Source organism: Ursus americanus, chromosome 32 (genome assembly GCF_024610735.1).
Source record: "Ursus americanus isolate L20-20 chromosome 32, mUrsAme1.1.p, whole genome shotgun sequence".
Lineage (NCBI taxonomy): Eukaryota > Metazoa > Chordata > Mammalia > Carnivora > Ursidae > Ursus > Ursus americanus.
In genome coordinates, this window is record NC_142158.1 from 2699258 (window position 1) to 2713945 (window position 14688).

At 44.6% G+C, this 14688-nt stretch overlaps 1 protein-coding gene across 2 annotated transcripts; it reads right to left on the reverse strand.

Annotated features, from left to right (window-relative positions):
• Positions 1-5172: 5172 nt before the first annotated feature.
• On the reverse strand, positions 5173-10696 carry LOC148107296 (histone H4). 2 transcript variants are annotated; one of them, XM_087857903.1, is made up of 3 exons: positions 9851-10696; positions 7422-7685; positions 5173-5755 (listed from the first exon to the last, which is right to left on the reverse strand). In XM_087857903.1, exon 1 carries the CDS (start codon positions 10655-10657, stop codon positions 10346-10348), a length of 312 nt encoding a protein of 103 aa, XP_087714029.1. In that variant the 5' UTR covers positions 10658-10696; the 3' UTR covers positions 5173-5755; positions 7422-7685; positions 9851-10345. The 2 variants fall into 2 exon arrangements, with proteins under 2 accessions (XP_087714029.1, XP_087714028.1); XM_087857902.1 differs by having other exon boundaries at positions 5180-5755; positions 10243-10696.
• Positions 10697-14688: the final 3992 nt, after the last annotated feature.

Here is a 14688-nt window from a genome sequence, read left to right on the forward strand (position 1 = left end):
TACCGCGCTCGGGAGAGTGTGGCCAGTCTGCGGACAAGCACACGACGAGCTCAGGTCTCCAGGACAGGCAACACGCACGGACCCCTCTGTTCTCTGCCTTCCCACCTGCTTTTTGCTAACTTGGCCACCCTCACATCGTTCAGTGGAATGGCTACCTGGCTTTTCCATCCCCTGGAGTCTTAATCCTCCTCTCCGTAGTTTCTGTCACTCCCCACTATAGACTGAAGTGGGTTCCTGGGACCCTTGTGTTATGCGTGTGACAGAACAGATTTTTCCCTTCTTTTCTTCTAGTTCTTTGGCTGGTTGAATATTTGAACTTCTGCAAGACAGACTAACAGAAGCACCACAAATTTTGTACATGCGGGAGCCCCCCAACACGAGATTCCCCGGCAGTCAGGTAATCGCGGTGTGTATGTATCATCTTGAGCTAAGGAGGAGGGGGCCAGGCTCTGGGGCTTCAAGGGGAAGAGCGGACGTTTGGTGGATAGATGTCTCCACGGGGCAGAGAGTCTCAGACACGGAACTTTCCTCTGTAATAGCCCGGAGCGGCTGTGAGGCTTTTTAGCCTCATCACCGATTTTGTCCTGGTTTCTCAACAAGTGCTTAGGCCCTCGGGGGAGTGGGCTCAATTCAAACCGCACCCCAGTGAATTTCTAAGTAAGAATGCTAATGCATAAGCCTAACGTGGATGTGATGTCGGGAGTTGTGGCCTCCAAGAGCGGAGGACTTTTTACAAGAGCTGTGAGAGCGATTAAGTGCCTTGTCTAAGGTTTCCTTGTCGGGTTTTCTGAGAGAAGCCTGGGGTCTCTTTACTAAGTGGCTCTGAGCTGGTAACCATCCGTTTGTTTACAGGTTGTGGTTGAATTGGACTAATAGTAAGGGTTTAAAACTGGTGTTTCTCCAAAGCTGGTGGTTTCCCTCTTCCCTGCCGTGTGCGCTGCACTGCAATCCTCCGAGGCGGGCTCGATCATGCTGTGATCGCAACATTGCAGGCCGGAGACATTAAGAGGCCAAGCAGTGGGGTCTCCTCTAGGGCTATGACCTCTATTTTTATTCGGCGCATGCCAGGTGTCCGGCACTGTGCTGGGGACCCGTGAGAGGAGACGGATAATGTCCAAGGGCACAGAGATGGTAATTGCAGAGGCTGAACAGTGCTGTGAAAGGAAGAAATGCACGGTGGCGAGGGACCACGGCTTAGAGCATCCTGCAGATGCCGAGGATTTTGGATTTTCTTCACAAGGAGAAGGAACATGATCTGGTTTAGGTTTCATGTGTCCAAAGATTCACTCTGGAGACGCGACCTCTGTCCTTTAGTGGAGGTCGGATGGATGTCGTGCCGAGCAGTGCGGAGGCTGCTGCAGACGGCCGGGCGAGAGCCGAATCGGCCTTCGATGACGGTGGAGGTGGTGAGGGGACAGTGGGGAGAGACTGGTTTTCACTCTAGGATTGTTTTACTCGGGGGGCCAACTAATCCTTAGACCCATTGCATCCTTTCCCACTCAACAATGCTGCCTACCCATTGACAAGTTCTTTTGTCTCCTTTTAAAAGAAACCTATCAGGGGCGCCTGGGTGGCTCAGTCAGTGAAGCATCTGACTTTGGCTCAGGTCATGATCCCGGGGTTCTGGGGTCAAGCCCCGCAACGGGCTCCCTGCGTGGTGGGAAGTCTGCTTCTCCCTCTCCCTCTGTCCTTGCTCACACACACTTTCTTTCTCATATAAATAAATAAAAATCTTAAAAAAAAAATAATAAAAGAAACCTATCAGTCTTCCAGCAACCTTGGTCCCCCCACTGTTGTGACAAGAAGGACGCACGAATTCATTCTGCATCGTCTTTTACGTCAGCGCACTTTAAGTCATCGCCTCCTGTTAGAGGGGCGTCCTGGCTCTGTTCCCGGGGTTCAGGCGAAGTCCGAGCTATGAAGGGAAACTTGTACCTGACGGAATTTGTACAAGTCTGAATGACTGAAAGAGGATAGGTTACCCTGCCTACGCACAGTGTTGTGAGGACCTGATTAAGTGCTTTGTGCACACATCGTGAACTTCAAAGTGGTCACTTTAAAGTGTTCTGAAGTATTTACTGTGACCAAGCATTCCACCCCAATGAAAGCCTTATTATCTGAAGGAATTTACCTAATAAAGAGCCAGGGATTTACAGCAATGACTAATCCTTGGTTCTTTTTTCTTTTCTTTTCTTTTTCTTTCTTTCTTTCTTTTTTTAAATTTCTCCCCCCCTTTTTAAAAAAGATTTTATTTATTTATTTGACACAGAGAGAGAGAGCACAAGCAGGGGCAGCAGCAGACAGAGGGAGAGGGAGAAACAAGCTCCTGGCTGAGTAGGGAGCCCGACGTGGGGCTCAATATGGGGCTCGATCCCAGAACCCTGGGGTCATGACCTGAGCCGAAAGCAACTTTAACCGACTGAGCCACCTAGGCGCCCCAACTATGGTTGGTTCCTAATTGTTTACATACAACTTTGGGACTGCGACATGACATTTTGAATTGATGCCAATTGGGGCCTGTGAATCCTTTGGGCAATGATCGGATTCACTAATGCTGGGAGTACAAAACGTGTTCTGTCTGTCCAGTCTTATTTTATCCTCATAACAGCTTGGCCAGCACCTATGCCCCCATCTAGACATGAGAAAGTGAGGCTGAGAAGTTAAGCAGACCATCTGGACTGTCCGAGATTAAATACTGAGAAAGGTAAACGCAGGTAGTCGATCCAGGGCCTATAGGAGGAAAAGTCCATGGTCTTTCTTCTCTAGCATCCTGCTTCATTTTCAATAGTTATCCATTTATGCCTGCTCTACCCTTTTCTCTTAATAGCACATCTGTCCTCCTACCAACAATTTGGGGACTAGCTGCTCCCTTAGGGCATGTGATTCTGGTTAGGCCGCCCTCATGGCTGGCCGATAGATTGGGCCCCCCGCAGTCAGAAGATGGTGCAGTCACATAGCGATGATCTATGTTGTGACTTTCTCTTGTTCCATATATATATATATATATATATATATATATATATATATATATATATATATATATATTCTTTTTTTTCATTTGAGACAGGGTTGTGGGGGAGGGGCAGAGGGAGAGGATCTCAAGCAGACTCCCTGCTGAGCATGCAGCCAGATGCAGGACTGGATCCCAGGACCCTGAGATCAAGACCTGAGCTGAAATCAGAAGGCAGACGCTTAACCCCCTGAGCCACCCAGGGGCCCCTGTGCCACGTATATTTACCGTATTTGTCCGTCATTTGGTTTTTCTGGCTTGTGAAGTTCCTGAACAAGTTTTTTGTTCAGCTTCTATATCATTTCCCACTTTCTGTTATAGATTTAACAGGTTCTGATTAATATTCTGGACCCCAGCACTTCGTCAGTTTTATATCTTTTTCAGTTTTGTGACTTCTATTTTTGATCTTTACATGATTGCCTATATAAACTGAACCCCTTGTGTTTAATACAGTCACATTTACCCATCTTTTACTTTCTCTCTTTTTTCTGTCTTATTTTACAAACCTTCTTCTCTAATCCAAGGTCACGATGATATTTACTTATGCTGTTTTCTAGGAATTTATGTTTTGCCTTTCACGTTTCAGTCAGTCTTTAGTCATCTCAGGGTGAAGTTTTAATTTCATGCGTTTTTCCACGTGGATATCCAGCTTTCCAAGCATCATTTACAGAAGACATCGTATTTCCTGCAGGTCTGTTATGCCTCCTCTACCCCATGCTGAGCGCTCCCAGGTGGGAGGGTTTCTGGGGTCTCTACTACATTCCGGTGGCCTTCTTGTCCGGACTTTTACCAATACAATATATTGTTTTTTCACCATGATGCCTCAATGATCTAGGAGCAGGGTCCACCTCATTGCTTGTCACATAGGAGATTAAATGTTGATTTGATTAAGAATCTAAAGTAATCCATAATTAAAATAATTATGCCTTTTACTCTGGGAACTAGGCTTTACTATGGCAAATGTAGGTTAAGTTCCCAGGTAACACCTCAAGTCACATTCTCACCATATGGCAAGGGGAGGCCAAGGTTACGTCAGTTAGGCTCTACCAGTCTTGTACTCGTTTCCTGCGGCTTCTCTATCAAATCAACACAGATTCAGTTGCTTAAAAAACATCCTGAAATTTACTAAGCTTACACTTCTGGAGGTTGGAAGTTCAAAATGGGTCTGTGGAGCTACATGAGGGTGTAGGACTGCATTTCTTTCCAAAGATCTAGAGGAGATTTTTTTTTTCCTTTTGCAGCTTCTAAAAATCACCCACATTCCTTGGTGCGCAGTCCCTTCCTGTGTCTGCCAAGCACATTGCTTCCGTCACTTCCATGGTCACTTCTCTGACTCTCATGCCTCCTTTCATAAGGATCACGGGTTCACCTGTATGATCTGGAATCATCCCCTCGCCTCCACACCCTCCATTTCATTCCATCTGCAAAGTCCTTTTCAGTGAGGTAACATATTCACAGACTGCGGGGATTAGGATGCGAGCATCTCTGTCAGGTGGGCTGGGCTGGGTATTCGGTCTGCCACGGCCGCAACAAGGGCTGAAGGCTTTCTGCGTCTGTGGGGTGTCAGAGCATTCCACCTCAGTACATGCCGCTTCGAGATCGAAGACCAAATCCATTGGACTTGATAAGCAAAATATTATTTTCAGCTAAAGGCACTTGGAAAACACTAGATGCAAGAAGGGCACTCTGACCTTCCTTTTCTTTCCAAGCAGGAGGTAAAATTCCCATGTGAAAGGTGCCCCTCCCCGTCCTGGGAGGAAAGAACATTTTTCTCACCAGAGACAGGAACTGAGATGGTGAGAAATCTGTAAAAACAGACGTTGTTAAAATAACCCTTATCTTCCTTCAGCTTCCCTGTATCATTCTGGTCACTTCCATAATTTCGTCTCTTCATGCAACCTCGTCTGTAAGTACGCAGGCCTGGCCATGTCTTTGGGTCTTCATTTTCTTGTGAAGACTCCCATGCACATGGGAAGTAAAACTTGTATTTTTTCTCCTGATAATTTTACCTTCCCTACACATCACTGTTGGGAAGCAACTTGAAGGAACTAAAATACACAGACACTACCAGAAAGTATTTAAAACCATTTAATACCTTTTTTTTTTTTTAACTCAAAGTGCTTAGTTGCAACAAGAAAGGTGACTCTGGTTGATCAAACATTAAAGGTGATTTTTTAAAAAAGATTTTATTTATTTATTTGAGAGAGGACGCACAAGCAGGGGGAGCGGCAGGCAGAGAGAGGGAGAAGCAGGCTCCCAGAGGAGCAGGGACCCCGATGCAGGGTTCAATCCCAGGACCCTGGAATCATGACCTGAGCTGAAGGCAGATGCTTAACCCACTGAGCCCCCCAGGTGCCCTTAAAGGTGATGTTTTAAGGGGTAGATGACCGCGTCCTGGGGAGGGCTGTGGAACCAGGCCTGAAGACATTTCCAGGTACAAAACCCGAAACCAAGCTGCGAATCAGTCTGGTGCTGTGGTCACAGCTGCCACTGCTCAGCCCGTACTTGACCTCCTGGAAGCCGTGGCTGCTGCTACCGCCAAAGTCTGGATGCTTCTGACAGCTTCTCTCCCAGCGGAAGTGAAGCTCCGGTCTCTGCTGTCTCATCCGGCAATTTTGAAGTCAAGTCTTTCGAAGGTGAGACTGACCCGTGGAGCCTGGCCACAGGTGTCCATTTTAGGCGGTAGGGAAGCTGACAGTTGCAGTTTGGAGGCCTGGGTGTGTGACGCCAGTTCAAACCTGGGAACTGCACACATTGATAAAGGACATAAACGTATGAGTAGCTTGCAAACTTTTTGTCCTCCAAGTCCCACAGTCAAAATAAAACAAAACAAAAACATATATACTTGAAACTAAAATTTTATGATGCGATATTTTCATTTATTATGTGAGATGGTACTTTGATATTTTCTATATATTATTATTATTATTTTTTTTAAGTCCACATCAATGGATACGATGTAGGAAAGATGTTAGGGCTTGAAGCCAATGGCCAAGAAAGAATTCTTGAGACATCTTTGGTGCAAAAAAAGTGGTTTATTAAAGCACAGGGACAGGACCCATGGGCGGAAAGACCTATACCGAGGCCATGGGGAGTGGCCCATTATATACTTTCAAGTTGGGAGAGGGTTAGGGATAGCGTAAGTCTCTAGTTTCCAGGACCTAATTATTGTTACGAAAAGGTCATTTAGTACTGTTTAGTAAAAACTCAGTCATGAGACTCTTCTGATGTATATCAGTGGGTCATATGCTTGGGGGATGATTGCCAACACGTATCTTGCGGGGTAGAGAGAAAGGATCCTGGAGGTCAGGTTGAGATTGCCTTTTGCGCTTAGCAAAGCATTCACACCGAGGCAGCTGAGTCCCTAGAGAGGAATGTCACTCTGCCTGTTTCAAGAACTTGTGAAAGGGCTGTAAGCAGTAAGGAAATATAATTTTTCTTTTGCCTTTTTTTCCCACATCACATATAGGTAAATCCAAATTTTATTCAGAAGAGTAATCAATAACTCTGAATAAACATATCATTTTAACTCAGAGTAAATTAATCTGGATTAATTTGGATGATTAAATATTTTCATAAAAAATCTGTTGCAATAACTGGTTTTCATACTGTATAAGTGAATGTGCTAAAAACATAATACCATACATTCTTAGGAAAGTTAACCTTGTAGAAAAGATCAACCCTAGTTACAGAACTAAAGAAACAGTTTGGTTTTTTTTTTTTTCAAGTAGGTGCCGACATCCAGCGTGGAGCCCAACATGGGGCTTGAACCCACAGCCTTGAGATCAAAATCCAAGCCAAGAATCGGATGCCCCCAGGCACCCCAAGAACTAGTTTCTTTGGCATCACACTTACACCAAATACGGACACCCCCCCCCCCGCAAATTCTGCTAATCCCTCTTTTATTTTCTTTGTCTTATAACTCATGCCAGCAAAATAAAGCTTAGGAATTTATGGCAACATATGACTATTCCATTAAATAGTGATAGAAATCTGGCTCACTTCGATTACATTGGAGTCTAGGAAAGTGGCATTTTTGTGAGAAAATTTTGGGTAAAATTATCCTCTTTGAAAGGTGGACATTAAAATAAAGACCTGTGAGAACAAGAAACAGAAGGCATATTTATTTTATACCTATAGGTTGTGACTCATTAAATTACTTTTATCACAAATTAAGGGCTTACAATCTGTATCTAAAAGTCTGCAATAGTGCTTTGTAGCCAGAAGCCTGACATTTGTGTAAAGGAAAATGGTAAGAGAGGAAAAAGTTCTAGGGGAGCAGATAAAACTATTAAAGGAGAGGAATTTGTATAAAGGTTTACTCGTGGCCTTTGATAGTTTATTCATTCCATTGAATCATTTAGCCACTGCACAAATATTTACTAAGTGTTTAATAGGTGCTGGTAATTACCTGGGTCCTGAGAGTACCAAAATGAAGATGCTGTCCAAGCCCTCAAGGCATCTAGAGAGCTGTTGAGGAGTGTAGCAGCTCTGGAGTCCAACAGGGCACCCTAAAGCTGCGTTAGGTACACGTGTGGAGGGGCGCCTGGATGGCTCAGTCGTTAAGCGTCTGCCTTCAGCTCAGGGTATGATCCTGGTGTCCTGGGATCGAGCCCTACATCAGGCTCCTCTCCTGGAAGCCTGCTTCTTGCTTGGGTTCCCTCTCTTGCCGTCTCTGTCAAATAAATAAATAAAATCTTAAAAAAAAAAAAGTTACATGTGTGGAGCACATCTTTTGGAACGTCAGGAAGTCCTAGGCATTGATTTTGCCTGGGAGAATCAGGTGAAGTTTTCCAGAAGGAAACTCTTAAAGGAGTGAAGGGGATCAGGATCTGCCACCCCAAAACATGCCACTTCATATAAGCACCTATACGAAGCATAAGAATTAATTTTTGCTGAAGGCATTTGAGTTCCTGAAATCTTTCTTTACCTCAAAGCAGGTTCTCTCAAAAATAACTCAGTTGTCATGCCTCCCCTCCTCGGGAGCAACACTTGTCTCTTGTTGGAAATGAGAAGTTGGTACCACACCCGGACAGACTTTGTCATAAACTATCATATCTGCCATCTATTCTTTTAGGGCCCATTTATCTTTCCTAAAAGTCACTTGCTCTTCTGTAAGAGCCCTTCTTCCCTCCCTGCCCGTACTAAGTTAGGTACATAGCCTCGAACTCTAACTTCCGCTTTGAGTTACTTATCGCTGAGCTCTTACGTGTGGCTGTGATGTGATGTGAGCTCTTACGTGTGGCTGTGATGTGATGTGAGCTCTTACGTGTGGATGTGATGCACACACTAAGCTTGTTTGTTTTCCTCTTGTTAGGCTGTCTTTTCTTAGTCTCATTTACCGGACGCAGCCAGAGAACCTCAGAGCATTTTTATAAAACCTCCGAAGAGTTGAAGGTTCTTTGTGGACGAAGACACAGTGTATAGAAAGGATACTGTTGAGGAAAAGAAAGCTCCAAGTATGACCAGTTGTTCAGGATATTCAGCTAGAGAAGTCGCTGGTGGATGGGGAGAGGGGCTGGAAGAGGAAATTGTACCGGTAAGCAGGTGCCAGATAAGGACAAGAATCGGATTTTATTTTGCAGATGTTGGGAGAACCAGTGAAGGCTTTTTATTTTTTGTGGTTTTGCCTAGATGGGATAATGAAATGTGCATGTCACTCTGGTCTCCGACTGCAGCAAGGTGGGGGAATAGCGGGGGTTGGGGGTGAAGGATGCAGGCAAAGAACTGGCAGGAACCTGTGGTCACAGGAAGGCATCGAAGATCGGACTGGGAGGCTGTGTACAAGAGGCAGAACATCCCGCTACCCTTTTGGGGTCTCTGGCTGAGCCCAAGAATTAAATTGACATAAAACAGATTAACAAGAGAAAAGCATACACGTTATTTAATATTTTTATGTGTTCATGGGAGTCTTCACAGGAAAATGAAGACCCTGAAAGTGATTAGGCCTAAGTACTTACAGACTAGGTTGAACAGAGGAGTAAACCTGAAATAGCAACAAAAATAGGAGAGGACGAAAGGAGATACAGGGTTATCTTAAGGTCTGTACAGATTTCTCTCCGCATGGCTCTGTTTCTGCCAGTGTGTTCTCTTTTCCTGATATAAGGATGACACCTTTCACCTGGGATCATTATCTGCCTTCAGGGAGAAATGGGAAGGTCAGAGCCCCATTCTCACATCTGCTTTTCAAGTGCCTTTAGCTCAAAATAATTCTTATGCCAAAATGGTGTGTGTTGGGGTGGCCTATCCTGCTACCTCTCAGCTAATACTCAGTTCTTTCCCGGGGTGCCTGGATGTCTCACCATCCATGGAAGAGTCTGGAGGAGATGGCTCAAGGAGGATCTCTGGCCTGATGTGAAGAGAATGCAAGTTTGTTCATTGGGAAGAATCACAAGCAGAGCAATAGGGCCCCAAAAGCAAAGTGAAAAGAATCATGGTGAACCTAAGATCTGGGTCAGGAAGAAAGGTACCGCAAAACCCTGTGAAGAGACCGTGGCGGGAGGAGGGATGAGCAGAGTCAGGCGTAGCAGATGATGTTCTTGGTATAATTCTGGATCTGGCAATTAGGTCACTGGTAACCACGGCAAGGGTATTTTTAGTGAGTAGTGCACAAGACAGATAATCATGAATGACAAACACAGAAATACTCCAGATTACTTGGAGATGTAACACTAGGAAAGATCTAGTAAAAGGGATTTGGATGAAGTTGAGACACAGATACGTTACATTGGTAGTAAGCAACCAGTAAAGGAATATTAAAACTTAAACCAGTACTACTGTTGGATCACATCAACCAACTAACAAAGCTCACTGGTCCGTCAAAAAAGGTATCGATAGTACCTTGTGGGTTCCGTCAACAGACGAGAACTGCCCGTGGTAAACAAGGGCGCGCTTTCTCTGGCATCAGGGACGGCAGTGCAAGTCTCCAGGTAGGGAAAGCAGATTTCGAAGGTTAAGTAGCAGGGTGAGCGTAGCCTGAAGGCCACCTCTGAGCCTGCCTGGCAGGAAAAAGGGAGGGGTGAGGTCCTCGGTGAGGAGGCCAGGGGAGAGTGGACAGAACGCAGGGAGGAGGGCTCGGCGGCGCCACGGGGCACGCCTTCCCGCCCGGCGTTCACTGGGCGCCGCCATCTTGGTTGGCCGCCAACCGTCACCGGTCGGTGACGGTCTCCAAAAACGGCCTGGGCAAGACGCTCGTTCAGCCAGAGTCCGAGGAAAAGAACAACGACAAATACCTTCATCCTCCGAGCACAGCTCTTCCTGTGACCAAGTGGGTGGTCCTGAGAAGGACCTTTGGAGAATGCGGCGAGGCTGCGGCACCCGGAGATGCGGCGAAGCTTAGCCCCCGAAGCCGTAGAGGGTGCGGCCCTGGCGCTTGAGCGCGTAGACCACGTCCATGGCCGTGACCGTCTTGCGCTTGGCGTGCTCCGTGTAGGTGACGGCGTCCCGGATCACGTTCTCCAGGAACACCTTGAGCACCCCGCGGGTCTCCTCGTAGATGAGGCCGGAGATGCGCTTGACGCCGCCGCGCCGGGCCAGCCGCCGGATGGCGGGCTTGGTGATGCCCTGGATGTTGTCGCGTAGCACCTTGCGGTGGCGCTTGGCGCCCCCCTTGCCTAGGCCCTTACCACCCTTGCCGCGACCAGACATTGCGAGCAAAAACAGTCACTCTCCAGCGCCGGAGCGCTGCCTGCCGCCCTTTATATACCGCTCTTGCGGACCTTTTAGGAAACTGAAACGCTGGGGGCGGGAACGAGTCCTCCGCTCCGCCTCTTCCCACCTTCCTCGGCCGGCCGGGGCTTAGCGACAGGAGGGGCCGGGAGGGGGGACCACATCTGACTGCCCTTTCCTTGTAGAGGCCGGAATCGCTGGTGTCTGTGACTAGTCCTGTGCCTGTGGGGTCTCTCAGATCAATGATATTGTCTAAGTCTCCTCACCTCTTTTATAATTTAGAAAAAGGAGGCAGTGACACTACGATTGTCTATAAAAGAGAGAGATAACAATAAAATTACTGTTTAAATGTGAAGATTCTTTTAAAAAATGCGAGTATTAATGCTTACAATTTTAACAATACTTACTTAAATGTGGCAGATCACGGAACAAATATACTTACGTGTTTTTCAGCATTCCTGATAAAAAGGGAACTGTAGGAAGGGGAGCAAATGTTAACTGAATTTTCACTCTTTGCTCCCAAATTTATAAAGCACTATTTGCATTGCAGAGATGAGGAATTCCAGGCTTGAAGAACTAGTCCTGTTCTAATAAGCGGTATTGTTGGAGTAGAGCTGAGGTCTGATTCTGGTCTTAAGATCTTGACACCTACCACTGATCTATGTCAGTAAAACATTGAAGATGCATCATGCTGTGTAAAAGTTTGCATTCAACAGGATTAATAATAAAAAACACTAAGAAACTGAAATATGATCCAAGTAAAAAGAGTTACAGAATTAATATTTTATACATAGATGATACATTGATACGCTTAATAGACAAATGTCTATTTACTCATTCTGTACATTCACAGTAAGTGCCTCCCTTCTGTGTACTATAAATGGTAATTAAAAAAAATTCCTTCTCTGCTGGTACTTACAGTATAGAGTCAGATTATTCATTTCCCTTAGACACTATTAGAAATTTAGCTCAGTTACAGTTACCTGCAGACTTAAGACACAGTGATCTTCCATACACCAAAGAAGAATAACTGATTTGTTCATTCATTCAACTTAGGGTCTAGTATATGCCAAGATCAATGTACAAATAACAGGTTTACAAGGACAATCATACAGGTACTTTTAAGGAACTCAGAGCTTAGAAGAAGGAAGAGAAATGTAAACTCAGGGTGAGAGGTCACACATCCACCAAATACTAGTTTCCATCAGGCGGTAATGGGTGGAGCAGCTGAGAGCTTGTTAGACACACAGAATTTTTAGGCCCAACCCCAAGTCTACTGCATTGATATGGCATTTTAAACAGGATCTCCAAGTGGATGGTATGCTCATTCAAGTTTGAGAAGAGGTTTTTTTTTTTAAGATTTTATTTATTTGAGGGAGAGAGAGCATGAACAGAGGTGAGAGGCAGAGGGAGAAGGAGAAGGAGAAGCAGGAAGCCCGTCTTGGGCTGGATCCCAGGGTCCCGAGATCATGACTGCAGGCAAAGGCAGACACTTGACTGACTGAGCCACCCAGGCGCCCGGAGAGGCGTTGTTTTATAGCTGTGTTGCCTACATTAGCCAATAGCCAAATGCGCTCATTTAAATTCAAAATTAAAATTAAAAATTTCTTCCGTCACTCTAGCCACATTTAACTGTTCAAGAGCCACATGTAGGTAGTGGCCATCCATTTGACAGTGCAGATAAAGAACATTTCCATCATAGCACATATATCCTATTGGGCTGTGCTGTGACAGTGAATTTCTTCGAGGACCTTCTAGTTCAGACTGGGAAGGGAATGTGGTGGGTATTTGAAAATGAGGCTTACTGCAGGAAGTGAGGATTGGAGTATTTTTGAAGTATGATAGAGATTAGTCAACTTCTGGGTGTACCAGATATCGCAGATAGAGAGGGACATACAAAAAGGAAACTGGAAGTTTGACGTCAGTATTGCCCTTCGTAGGAAATAAACTGAGATATAGTTATCCTTGGAGAAAAGTTTCAAGTGGGAGAGTGCCCTCAGATGAGACCATATGATAGGAAATTAAACTAGATGTGTTTTCTCATGGCCCTTCTGAACATCTTTGATTCTAACACAATGCTCTATCTGTTATAGAGCCTTTATGTTGTCTTCACGCCTTTTGGTATTTATTTATAGTCACTTTTCTCCTTAAACTTTGAAATTCGCTGAACTTTGGAATATGTAAGTACAGCCACCGTGAACTGACCTGGTGAGTGCTACCTAGATCTCTCACAGGGGTTTACTATGATGAGAAGGAGGTTGATACCAAAATTGGGAGAACATGAATTCACAAGTGAGCTACCCATCACTCATCCAACTGTGGTTTTTCTGTTATTTTTACATCTAAAAGGGTGCAAGTTTCAGTCCAGTTCAAAATCAATTGTCTTAACATATACAGCCTTACGCTTCAGAAGTAACGAACGCAACTTTTTTTGTGAGCTACCAAAGTAATAGGTGGAACCTTTCAAGTTTACAGTCCCTTGGGGTGAGCCAGCTTTCCAGATCCTTGTCCATGCTACAGTTACAGAGAGGATAAGTACCTGGGTCTCAGGTCGTAGCAGTAAGTATTTGCAGCCAAGCCCTATCCTTCTATAAACATCTGGGGAAGAACTTCTCAGGTGGATTCATGTCTCAATTATTGCCTTCCAGGAAGGGCAGGGATTACCTACAGTTAAGGAAATAGCCCCAAATGTAATTTCACTTATGTGGAACCTAAATAGCCCTGGGAACCGGTAAGAGTTGCACAAGAATGGAATGGGGACATCTGCTGTGGGAACTGGTCGCGTATCTTAAATTGAGTGTATGTAACTTAGGGAACAATTCCAAGGAGTATTCAACAACTGATGTTTTGACTACAGTGATGACCAAAATGGTAACTTTTAAAAATCTGAGTTTTAATTCTATCATTAGGTCTAGATAATAATAGGCTCTGGTCTGAAAAGGAACAGGGCCTATGTAATGTCTGGGGCCGTTGCTATTGACGTTGATGCTACTAAGGATGAGAAACAGCCCCTTCCAGACGCACATGAAATGCCTGCTTAGGGAGAACTGCACATTGCAGATCCAATCCTGTAAGTGCGCTCTCTGCACACAGCATTTGTTTGGTTTTTAACATGGACTCAAGTCACAGAGGCTTGGTTTCAGTCTGTGCCACTCAATAAATGACTATTTAAAACCAGGCCACGTGACTTTTATGGGTTTAGTGAAGTGTGGGGAGATGACATCTTCAAAACTGATGATCCTATCTTGGATTTTTTGGTGAAAATTCTTAAATCATCATTGAATGTAAGCCAGAATAACAACATTTTTGGAAATGAGGGTATTTGTTTGACGAGAGATAACACCAAAATACTGTTCTTGTTTATTTGTTTTAACAAACATAGAGTTTAATTTCACTATCTGATTATTTGGTAGATAATACTAAATTTGTGCTTAATTATCCAATATTTACCTAATTTCCTTAGCTCTGCTGTGTTGCAAACCAACAGTAAAGCAATGAAGTGGGTCACGTTTGCTGTGAAATGTTTGTTCTACTTCTTAGGCAGACTTATTTAGCAAATAATTGAGGTTGTGACAGCCTAGTTCATATTCTGTTAGGAAAAAGCCCAGGGAGCACTGTGAAAATTCAGAAAGAGTGATTTAAAAGAGAACTTTCTCTTCCTAATCTTGTGTCCCTACTGGCAATGTTGGAAAAGAGTTAAATAAAATCTGTACTATACATGTCATTTGGAAATGCAGGAAATATGTGTAAAATTCTATGTACGTATTGGAGGGAACATATCTTATGGACAGGGTGTCTGTCATTAAATAATTTACAGTTTTAAGAAGATGGGGTATAAACACGTGAGGTTGTGTTCTTCAGCTCCTAACTGGTAAAATGAGGTAGAACTAGCATTCTATTGCTTCACGATTCACTTTTCCTCTTTGTAGATTTGGTGATTGATCTCTAATGCCCGTTCTAGGTCTGAAAAATCTATTCTACCACTATTTCAGGAAAGTTGCTATTTAGAA

Coding starts and splice junctions, on each gene's coding strand:
- LOC148107296 (XM_087857903.1), bottom strand. CDS start 10,657: ATGTCTGGTCGCGGCAAGGGTGGTAAGGGCCTAGGCAAGGGGGGCGCC.